The sequence below is a fragment of the Camelus ferus genome, chromosome 8, assembly GCF_009834535.1.
Source record: "Camelus ferus isolate YT-003-E chromosome 8, BCGSAC_Cfer_1.0, whole genome shotgun sequence".
Classification (NCBI taxonomy): Eukaryota; Metazoa; Chordata; class Mammalia; order Artiodactyla; family Camelidae; genus Camelus; species Camelus ferus.
The window spans coordinates 39946362-39958990 of NC_045703.1; the positions used below are offsets into that span (position 1 = coordinate 39946362).

The 12629-nt window shown below is 36.0% G+C and overlaps 1 protein-coding gene across 1 annotated transcript in view; it reads right to left on the bottom strand.

Moving 5' to 3' along the window:
* Positions 1-4744: 4744 nt before the first annotated feature.
* TRDN (triadin) overlaps positions 4745-12629 on the bottom strand; it is a 303753-nt gene continuing 295868 nt past the window's right edge. Inside the window, exons 39-41 of the mRNA XM_006189572.3 lie at positions 11861-11899; positions 10115-10153; positions 4745-7152 (exon numbers count right to left, since the gene is read on the bottom strand). Of these exons, the coding sequence (XP_006189634.2) occupies positions 7013-7152; positions 10115-10153; positions 11861-11899 (218 nt within the window). The 3' untranslated portion in view covers positions 4745-7012. The remainder of the gene's footprint in view (positions 7153-10114; positions 10154-11860; positions 11900-12629) is intronic.

Genomic DNA, 12629 nt, shown 5'->3' on the forward strand with positions numbered 1-12629 from the left:
GTTAGTGTAATGGTAGATATACAGATATCAAGCAAAAAATAAAATGGGTTCCAGAAGGAGATCCATACATGATCAAATAATTTTAGAAAAAGTTACAAAACCAGTTCTCTGTGAAAAAGATAATCTTCTCAACAAATGATAGACTAACTAGCATTCATACTAAAAAATAAACTATGACTCATACCTTGTACCATATACAAAAATTCATTCAAAATGAATCAGAGACTTAGATGTAAAAGTCAAAACTATAAAATTTGTAGAAGAAAACATAGTCAAATATCTTTATGACTTTGGGTAAAGCAATGATTTTTTTTTTGGATATTACTGCAAATGCACTATACATAAAAGACAGTACTGACAAATTGAACATCTGCTCTTTGAAAGGCACTGTCAAAAGAATGAAAAGACAAGATCCAGACAAAAGGAAAATGTTTGAAAAACACTTTTATAGTAAAGGACTTGAATCTAGAATGTATACAGAACACTTAAAAATCACATAAGGAAACAATCCAGTTTTTAAAAGTACAACGTATTTGAATATGTACTTCATCAAAAAATAGACGAGTGACAAATAAACATATGAGAAGGTATTCAATGTCATTAATTACTAGAGAAATTCAAATTAAAAGTACAATGAGATACAACTACATGACTTTTAGAATGGCTAACCATTTTTAAAAGGAAAAAAATCATGATAATACTAATTTCCCAAATGATAGATAAATTTGAGTCACAGGACTGACCCATAAAGCAAAATATTTTCTTCTGTAGATTATAAAGGATAAAGAAATACTGTTAACATGTAAAGTTTAACCCTCTTTCTTTAATGCTAATCACACTAAAAATCTTTGGTCACACACAGTAAAATCAGTATGAAAACATCAATTTAAAAGAGCACTTCTTTTCCAAATGGTGGCATAACCTTTCCTGATTTGGAATGAGTTTCACTGGAACTTGAAGTTTCATCACAAGCAGATTATTGGACAGCATGGCTATCATCCTCACACTCTTTGTCTACTGCAAAACACTGCTTGACTGAGGGCTATTTAAGATTATTTAAGAAAAATGTACAATTTGTGGCCAATAGAGAAACACTACAGGGGTCCTTCTTTTAAAGTTTAAAGAACATATAATTTAACTTATTTAGCAGAAGGAAACATTAAATTTAAAAGAAGAAACTACAGAAATTTTAGAAAGCAGTGGACATCTTAAACAACACATAAATAGTTTTAATAACAAATTTGATAAAACATAGCAAATCTTTAATCATACTCATGTCATTAAATTATTATTATGGAAAATAAGATTAGGTAGATCACCAAATTTTCATTTTGCTAACTATGTACTATCCAAAATCACATCATATTCATCAGTTCTGCTTGGAACAAACTTGTGGTCTTGGGAAAGTCAACAGACTGCTCCGAACTTTAGTTATCCTGTTTGTCAAGTTACTTGTTTGTCTCTTTAAGCTCAAAATTTCTATAATCACAATATTTTTCTCTAGGCATTTAAAGCTATTCATAATTACTTCACTGTTTTTAAAATCAATATGATTTTATAAGTAAGAAATACATGATAAGCAAGTTTCTTAGATATTCTTTTTTTTTTTTTTTACAATTTAATGTAACCAATCATTTCTGATTTCATTTATATGAAGGTCAAAACAGTTAAAACACTTATTTGATGATAAAGTTAGAATAATGGTTATCCAGGGGATATTAGCTGGGTGAGGCATGAATGAGGCTTCTGCAGTGCTGTTAATGTTCTATATCTTGTCCAAAGTGGTGGTTTCATAGATGCTTCTAGCTCCCCACTCAAGATGTGTGCATGAGTTACGTCTATCTACCTTCATCTGTCAATATAAATAGGGAAGCTCCGTATGTACTGGTATAAACATATAAAGATACATTAAGTGAAGAAGTAAGGTACAGAACAATGCTTATGATCCGTAATGTTTGTGCAAGAAAAGTAACAACATGAGAACATGTATTTGTTCACATTTAGATTTTAATAGGATGATACACAGGAATCTGTAAATGTGATCAGCTGTAGGAAGTAAAGGAGTGGATCAGGAACTGAAGCAACAAGGATGGGGTGAGATGACACTTTCCATGTATTACCTTTAATACCGTTTTGACTCTGAACAAAGTTAATACATTCCCAGTTTTAAAAATACTTTTCCATACTCAGATATTTCAAAGATGAAAATAATTACATTATTTACTTGCCACAGTTGTTCCTCAAAATTGCTGGACTTCAGAATTGCCTTGTCTTTTCTATAAAATATTGCCTCCTTTGTAAAGAGTGCACCTTCCATTCATATAATCCCAATTCTGTCTATGATGGTATCAAATACATACAAATATACAAATAATTTGCCATTGAGTTCTTAGTATGAGAGACCATTTCCCTAAGCCAAGACATGTGTTAAATGTTTTAAGATGCAGCAGTATTTATTTTGACACTGCCTTCACTAACTTACATTGCTGAAACACTTTCAGACCTTCTAACAGATGTTCAATTCTACGGTAGTGTCTGGGGTATATGAGTCACCTCAGCTAACCACTGAGAGCACCACTTTTCCACAGATATCTTACAAGTTCTATGGGTTCTCATCCTGTGGTTTGAAGGATATTCTGCTGTCACTGATTTATAGCAACTCTATTAAAATGATACAAAGCAGTGGCTTTTTTTAAAAGCAAAATTGTTTTTGCCAGTGGTGATTTTCCCATTTTTGTGCTTGGCTCATTCAGGTCTGGCTTTCATTTGCTTCTTTGGCTCATGCCACATAGCAGCACTAGGTCTCCAGTTCAGAGCATAGCTGGACCACTTAAAAACAGAACCAGAGGGAACTGGAAAGATCTTGACAACAACATCACTTTACAAGGTACTTTCCCATAACTTTCCTCAGTAAGGATGAATGTCCTTATGCCGTAGGAACATTTATTTTTATTTAGAGATGAAGAACTGAGGGACAAAGGAGATGAATGACCACAAATACTCTTAGAATTAGAATCTGACCTGGGGTGTGAGGACCTTAGACCACGGGGCTCTCCAGCACAGCACACTTGTCCTAAAAACACATCTGGCCTGGAAACTCTACTCAGAGATACAGAGTACACTCCTGAGCTCTTCTTAAGTTACTTAAGAAAACTGGCTGTAGTACGAGGGAAAAAGTAAAACAGCACTCAAGGCCTGATGCAAGCAGCTAGTTCCTGATAAAGGTTCAACATGGAGCACTGACACAAGAATCGTGATCTTGGAGAGGACACACGGCCTGGAGCTGAATAGAGCTGTGTGAGAAACCATGGGTTTCCTTCTTTGCTATTACTCTGTTAACGTGCTTCTTCTAGAATTGGTATGACTCTTAAACACGAATATGCACTAATTCACGTCATCATTTATTCTGAGCTTTCCTTTAGTGTCTAAACATTTTCGTAAGCACATGGTTATTTTGTTAACTTGCATTGATGGATGAGTTGTGATGAATTTAAAGAGAGTTGTTTTCTGTTTTCTTTTTATTTGGGGCAAATATTTGGGGTCATTCAGTGACTTACGTTTTTTTTTTTACAGTCAAATAGTGTGGGGGAAATAAAGCTGTTTATTTTTATTCACAAAGGAAAGCATCCACAGGAATTTCTGAATGTTTTATGGATGCATATGATTAATGAGGGGAAAAGGTACAGGGTAGCAGTGCACAGGCTTGAAAGGAGCAGAGCAAACTGTGTTCTCAGGAGGCCAGTTCCTTTAAAGTTGTGCCAACTTTCCATGTCTTAATGAGTGTGTAAATCATAGAGGCAGCTCATGGCGGTGGAGATGTTATATGGAGTCACACGGGGTGGGGGATATGCAGTGGATTAGAAAACAGAAGATTCTAGTTCTCAGTCTAGTTCTGTTACTAGCTAGCAGTGTGACCCTTTGGCATGTCATGTAACATCTCCAAGATTCAGCTTCTTTCTCTCTGAAGCAAGTGAACGAAATTTGCTCTTAAGATTCTTGTCGGCTGTCATGTAGTCTTTCCATATAGGATTACATTTCTAATACTGATTGTAATTCAGAAAATGAATTTTGAGATGCTGGATAAGTTAGCCAACACTTGTAATAACATCCTGATACCTAGTTAAGGGCATTTGTGATCCAGCAGACTAAGGTTCTAGGCCCGGCTTTGACACAATTGGTGACTTTGGGTAAATTTATGCCTTTCTCTAGGGAATAAGTTCATTTTCTGTATGCGCTGGTTGGGCTAGATGATCCCTGAGTTTTCTATCAGTAGTAATATTGGTTATTCTCTTCACCTTTTTCCAGTAAAATAACTCAAAGAAATAATCTGAGCCCCGCAATACAATTTTAGTTTCCAAAATATTTCCATGAGAAGTTTTGACAGGGATATACCAGAAAAGAACAATATACTGGCATTTTTCATGGGAATTATTCAAAAAAAATCTTGCCCAATTTGAATGATGATTCATTAGGCTTTATGAAAACTAAACATAAATTAAAAACCTCAGGTAGGTAGTTATTTTCTATAGACCTTCATCTATTAAGAGGAGATAAAGTGTAGGGGAAAGTCAAGGGTTCGGGTGGCTAGCTCATACCAACTGGACAAAATGAAGAACTAAAACAATTACTAAATACTTACATGTTCATAACCAATAGGACATGAATTGTGACTGAATACTATTAAAGACAAAGACTTTTAACCAACCATTGATCTTTTCATTTTAAAATGTAAAGCACAAACATGAAAGGGCTAGAAATACTTTATTTGATGGAACCATACGAACAGATGAGAGTTCAGTTAACATTTTTCATATGCTATTATCATTGTAACTTTAAGCAGGTAACTTTAGCAATTATTATCAATATTGTTTACATCATAATTGGTTTGTCTAATTCTAATCACAATAAACTGTCATTTTTTTAATCAAATAGTTTTCATGAGAGTGAAAGAAACAGTAACACAACGGAGGAAAGCACTCAGGCAAAAGTTGTGCCACATCCAAAAGTACTATTTCAGAAAGTAATTTTGATGTCATGTTTGTATTAAGATGTTCTATCAGTCTCCACAGTACGCCTGTGAAGCATCAAGTTGTTTGCCTTGAAATTGCTACTTTACATATAGGGACAGAAGCACAGTGTGCTTAGCAAATTTTCCAAGGCCACATATTGTGTCAGGATGGCACTGGGAATAGAATTTCTCTCTATTTTTCTTACACAGTCCAGTGCCTAACACAGTGCCCTAGAAGGAGTAAATGCTCAATAAATAGTCATTGAATGAAAAGAATTAATGGATAGACCATTCTTTTCTATGAAATTGAAAAAAGCTATCGTATTTCCTCTCTATTCCTTCAGTAATTAAGTTGGACATGCTGGAGGAACAGGTGAGTAATAACTGCCTGCCCACAAACTCTCATTGCTACATGAAGGGGCTTTGCAAGATGGTACCATCTGGTCAGTACTGAAGTTATACACTTTCAGGCCCCACCATAAGGAGTGTCATTAATCTTGGCTCATTGTACCATTGGCTCTTGTGGTGTGAGTTAGGTCCACCAGCCTGTGGCCAAGACTAAATTTTCATGAAAGTCACTGAAAATCCATTATTAATAATGCACATATTATGGATGCCCTAGCCCAATGACATTTTAGTAAAACGGTGTTCTGTATCTTGGACGTAAAGAACTTAGTTGCAGTCCTTGAAAATAAAGCACTTGGCTAGTGTTGGCTCTGGCAATTCAGACTTTGCTGAAGATACTTACAAAGCCAGAAAGAATAACTCAATTTATTTCCTGAGTTAATGTGTCATAAGTTGAATTGCAACTGTAAACATGATAAAGGTCACAGTGACATGACTTTTAGAGTCGATAGAAAAATGTGGTAAAAAAAAAAAAAACACAAGTGTTTATATCACTGGGAGACAAAAGGATGGTAAAACTAATAGTCATTCCCAGTGATGCATCGTCAAGTAAGTGAGATTGTCATCCATTTCATTGGCGCTGGTAACCAATTAACTAAAAAAACAAGTAAGACGTCTTATGAAGCACTTATGGTTAAAATGCATTCCTTCCACTTTGATGACATTCATATTTTTCCATTTTGAGAAATAAAACCTGTTTACCTCCGTAGAATGATCCTATTAAAGTGAAACGAAAATACTTTTGTATCTGTCACCCAAATTAAGTGATTGATCTAAAATTTCACCCAGGTGACATTTTCATTAGGGCACAGTCTGGAGAAATCTGAAAATTCTACATCTCATTTGCTTATATTTAAACAAATGATTCGCCAGACTTGCCTAATTGGATGGTGTATTTCCACTGGAGCGAATGTCCTCATTGTAATTCAAGACAAATCTTAGAGAGAAGATTCATCAAACAATTCTACTCCATCATGTCATGTCTAAAAAGTTCAGAGATATTTTGAGCTCTGAAAGAGCATCACAAAGAACTTAATAATATTCTTTGGTGCAACTGTTACCCATTTTCAGAGCATAGTCACAACTAAAATAGAGATAGGCAGAAATAAAATTAAACCATTAAACACTAACTTATTGGGTAAACTGAGTTTAGATACCCACATGGTGCAAAAGAGCAGCATTTATATAAGCTCCTATACCCTTTAAACTTAAAGCATAGTCTATATTTTCACTTAAAAATAAATATCTAACTGAAGCCAGGAATTTCAGTTTGTAGTTGTGTCAGTTATGTTTAAAAGACTATTATTAAGTAAACTTTAAATTCATTTGCGAACAACTCTACAGTGAGTGGAAATAGAAAAATATAAGCTCTCACACCCAGCAACAAACAAATGACAGATTCTTGACTGCCAGACTCTTCATCTTGTCTGCTTATCATTCAATCCCCTTGCCTGCCCTTTCTCTCTACACCAGGCAGAAGAGTAAAATATTTTTAAAGAAATTCCCCATACTATATGATTTCAACTGCCTGTGCCACTGTGGACAAACAGAGGATCCTATTTTCAAAGTTAAAGTCCTTGAAGGGTCATGCACGTGTATCTACGGTCTTTGTTGTTTCTGTCCTGGAGAACCTGGCTGGCCAGAGCTCTCTCCAGGGCTGTGTGCAGGAGTGACAGGAAACTGAAATCCGTAGCCATTGTATCCATCCAAGTAGACACATTGGAAGAAACTGATGGGGCCTAAGGAGTAGAGCATGAATGTGATCAGGAACAGAGGTAAAGCACAGCGAGGCAAGTACAGCACAATGCGCGCGGACATGGGTTCGCAGTCAGGGACCTCGGCAATGACCAGCAAGTTTCTCACGTGTAAAATCAAGACAAAAACAAAACCCTCATAGAAATGGTGTGGAAATTAAGTAAGTTAATATATGTGAATCACTTGAAATCCTTCTTGGCACATAATAAGCCCTTAATAAAATGCTAATAAAAAAAGCCTGGCATAGAAAGTCAAAGTGCTTAGTTTCTAGGAGTCTATTAATGTGCAGAGTCTTCATAAAAGCTGTTACGTAAGAACAGGTTTCAAAACAGGAGTTTGTCAATATACAAAGTAACTGAAGTGTGTGTGTGTGTGTGTGTGTGTGTGTGTGTGTGTGTTTATAACTCCACAGAGAACTTTGCGGTTTCTGAAGTCCTGCCATTTACTCTGGAGGCAAGCACTCTCCCTAGCTGGCTCAGTTACTCTTTAGGGCAGCATCTCCAGGTAGCAGCTCTGTGGTCGGAGCAGACAGCAGCCCAGGAAAGGAGTTGCAGCCTAGAGAGGCAGTGTGCACGCTGGATACAGCATGAGCTCTGGGCCAGTAAGCCGGGACTCCCAGGGGGCAGCTCTGTTAAGCAATGGCGAGCTGAGCCCCTCCACACAATCCTGGGCCCTGACTGACTCTTCAGCGTCGTCCATTCTACTCGTTTGTGTTCTGTCAACCAGCCACAGACTTTTGCAGATGGCAGAAAGAGATTGACAATTGCAGCTAGTGGTACATGGAATAGGAAACTGGCCAAATCCATATGAGCCCAAGGGCTCAGGAAGTAGCATAAAGCAAAGTGTGGGTAGAGGAAGCTGAGGGAAGCGACAAGGGGTCATTCTGCTTTGATCAGCTGTGGTGTCAGCTGACCTTAATCACTGGGTTCTCAATGATGAAAGGAGTTCAGAAAAATCTGAAATTTAGTTCTTCTCCCATCTCATCCAGAATTATTTTCTATTTTGTCCTAGCCTCAAACAGAGTCAATAACACAAGCTGCCCCTAACCCCCAAGGTTGTAGGAACTTGAGGGGTGGACAGGCAATAAAAAAGGGCCTGCCTTAAGGGGAAATGGCTGCACCAGCACCAAAGGAGAAGAGCCCACCAACAGCAGGCTGCCTTCCAGCTGAACCCTCTCAGACGCGGGTGCTGTTCTGACACATTTATTTTATACACGTTGGATAGGTTATCAATGAAAATATCATTATAGCTGCAAATGTTAAAGTTATACAAAAGGCTCATGAATATCTTACTATAAAGTACAGAATTGCTCTATAGTAAGACGAAAATAGAAAATATTGTTTAGCTACAGTAAGTCCCCCAGATGAATTTAAAATATTTGATATATTTTACTAAAAAATTGCATTGTTTTACTTATTTACTTATTATTTTTTAATTGAAGTATCATCAGTTTACAATGCTGCATCAATTTCCGGCATGCAGCATGATGTTTCAGACATACCTGCACGTACACGTACTCCATTTCATATTCTTTTTCACTATAGGTTACTACAAGATATTGAATATTGCTCCCTGTGCTACACAGTGGGAACTTTTTGTTCATCTATTTTATATATAGTGGTTAGTCTTATGTACTTGTTTTTAATTAAACTTTTTATTTCGAGATAATTGTAGAGCCACATGCAATAGTAAGAAAGAATGCAGAAAGAGCCAATATATCCTTCACCTAGTTTTCCCCAGTGGTGACATCTATGCAAAACTATACTATGATATCCCAACCAGAAAATTGACATTACTATAATCCAGCTGTCGTGTTACATTTTAATATTTATGAAATAAGAGATGTCAACTATTGTGTGATATAGCCACAAATTGTTATAAGTAGGTTAACAATTGGGAAAGCATTGCTATATAAAGGAGAAATCCATGCTCAGATTGACCATTGATTTTGCAACAATATGTAAAAGTACTGTTAAGACTGCTTATTTCCCTATATTTCATACAACCCGATTATAAGAAGGGTTATAATGAGCATCTAAACTGGGACTACTGTGCTTAGAACATAGTAGGCACTTAATATTTGTTCAATTAATCAAGTATTACTACTGAATAGGAAGCATTCACTATTGTAGAGGGCATTTTTGTAATTTCCTTCAGAAATAAGTTTAAGAAACATGTTTAAGAAACACTTCAGAACCCAGAGAACTTTACTGACATCATTTCCTCAGATAAGTGTCTATTCTTTACTTTAAGAGCATTATATGGAGCAAACTTCTGTTATACCCATTTCAAAAATTGCTTCCTTTAGTCTGTCCAGCAATGACTCTTATGCATATGTGAATCCAAGAGGTATTGCTTTACCATCTGAAAAAAAGAAGTCTAATTTGGAAGTACTGGAATAATGAGAATCTTGGACACTGGATTTTATAACCACATATGAATATTGATTTCATTCTAAAATCAATGCTCCCAAAGATTGAATACTAAGAGCCTGCATATATTGAGAAAAATCAAAAAGAACTTTCAATTTTTGAAGTGAGTTTCTAAGCAATTGAATTGCTGAGACCTATTTCTACATTTTTTTCTTTTTGATATAAAAAAATTTCAGCATATCACTTCAGTTTTCTTTTTATAAAGCAGACAGTAACACATATTTAAGCACAGATTCTGTGAGAGTGGTCAGGATCAGAGCTGGGTAGAATGGTTTACAATAAATGCCACTTCAGTCATTACTTTGTAATTCTTCCAAATATGTGCCTTTTTTCCTGACACAAAATGTGAAGGACTTCTCTTTGAAATAGTGACCTACTTTAATGTTCTTCATGTCTGTGCTAAAAGTCTTTTTCTTCTAATATTGGTCTTCTTGAAAGAGTCTAAAGCTTCAATTTATATGTAGCATTTTTAATACAGAATGCCTTAGTTTTAATCTTTTTTCCAAAAACTTACTTTTTTGCTTCTTTGTGGAAGGCACGTCTTCAGCTTCTTCTAGTGGATAAAAAGTATGAAGGTAAATAACTTGTACATTCACTGCTGTTACACAAATAGAAAGGGAACTGAAAATGTCTTAAAAAGGTGCACAATATGAAAGAAACAGGAGCTATTTGCCCTCCTTATAATATGTTCTAGGTTCATATTCAGATTCTGTTCAGTCTTTCACTATAAAATTTAGTAGGTAAAAGCGAGTAATTGAAGAGGAGGCAATTAAAGAAAAGAATGGGAAATGCTACAGGCAATTATTCAGCTAGAAACTGGTCCTGATGTGTTGGATGTTAATGGAGGGCTAGCTGACACCCACTCATTTCTTAGAAGAGGTCTTTGATGCTCAGTTATAATATGGTAAGGATGGAATCTAGCTACAAAACAAACATTTTAGTCAAAATAACTTTAAATTTGTGAGGGACATAACCCTCACAAGAACTCCTTTCCCTAGGTTAGAAGTTCTTTACTGGTGCCCATAGATGAACTTTCACAGGGTTTGCTGTAAACTCTGAAATGTTAAGCTGTAAGTATACGTATGTGTGTGAGAGTGTGTGTGTGTGTGTGTGTGTGTGTGTGTGTGTGTGTGTTCCACCTAAAGCTAGATTTTAGATTTCATCAAATTCTAAATGAGTTCAAGAATTTTCCTTCTCAAAGTGTGCTCTATGGACCAGTAATTTCAGCATCACTCGGGAGACATATAAACCTGGTTCTTGGTCCCCCAATCCTGACTTATTTCATTTTAGCAAAATTGCCCAACGATTTGTGTATAAAATAGTTTGAGAAGCTATCATCTAGAAGTAAACAACAAATTAAGAGTTACTGTTCTTAATAATTCACTAAAAAAAACAAAACCTAAAAGTTTAGTATTCAAAAAATACCTTAAGGCAAGTGTAAATCGTTTCATAAGAATCAGGAACCTATTCTCGGGTGTCTTTTCTCAGAGCACTATTTTCCACACTGTTAATTAATTCCAGGCACTGCCACAGAACTTATATTTTGATGACAAGAACGTCTTCTAGGCAAACTCTCATTGTCCACAGGCAAGTTTAGAAGTAGAACAGAAAATATCTGTCATATAACAAGCCAAACTAGGAAGCCAAGACATCCTTCAGGGAAAAATGCATTAAATTAAATTAGCTGAAAACATTACAATAGAGATGAAGAAATTTAGTCCTGGAAATACTCGCCTAAGATCATGTATCTGGTTGTAGTGAATTTTTCTGAGGTTTGAGGCCTTCCCTCCCTCCTTCATTCCTTCCTTCCTTCCTCCCTTCTTTCCTTCCCTTCCTCCTTCCTTCTTTTCTCTATGCTATTGCTGCTAGTATATGCGAGTTATCTCAATTTTTCTTACTAAACATACATCAGTTTCATATTTAAACATTTATATGGTCCTCCTGCCATCAAATAACATCCCTGTAGTCCTTGGTGAAATGACAATTTTGAAATTTTACTCTTGTAAGCAGATTGGCCAACAAATGCACTTAATAATTGCTTGTAACTAAATCAGTGTCCAATTATTGCCTTCAAATATGGATATATATACTTTTTTCCAAATAATGTACAAAAGCTGTTTGTTTTAAAAAATAAGCCTACCATCAAAACTTTGCCTAGGTAAAGCTGAGAACTAAATCAAGAGTAGTTAAATAAAACAGACAAATGAAATATTACAGCCTTAAGAGAAAACTCACAGTGAACTGAAGATAACAAGCTCACCTTTAGCTGTCTTCGAAGCTGGTACATCTTCAGAATCTCCTAGAGAGTAAAGACAAGACATATCAATTCATGATCTGGTTCCCAGATTTCCCAAGGAGGAAATATATTGTATTTAAAAGTCTTTAAGAGATAGAGGATCTCCTAATCTCTAAACTCAGCATCTAGTTTCTCTACAAACAAGAGCTTTCTGACAAATAAGGCAACTGCTCTGATTCGGATAGAGGGTGGGGAGGAGACAGATTCTGTGCTGGGACTGTGGTCAGCAGGCCAGCAGAGGCTGGCTTAGGGTGAGGAGGGACTTCTGTGACCCTCCCAAACATGCTTCTCCTCCTCTGACTCCTAAAACTGCTTCCCCAAACCACAGTCACTTTGGGAATTTAGGGAATTTGAGGTAAATAAATTCATACACACACAGTCGATCAAGAGGATTGGCCCACCCACATATTTTATTAGCTGACTGACTTCTGACAATTGTAAAGACAATTGAAAGACATTGTGGTTGCCAAGGGGGCAGGAGGTGGGAAGGGACGGACTGGGAGTTCAAAATTTGTAGATACTGACAGGCATATGCAGAATATAGATAAACAAGATTATACTGTATAGCACAGGGAAATATATACAAGCTCTTATGGCAGCTCACAATAAAAAAAATGTGACAATGAATATATGTATGTTCATGAATAACTGAAAAACTGTGCTCTACACTGGAATTTGACACAACATTGTAAAATGGCTATAACTCAATAAAAATACTTTTTTAAAAAGTGAA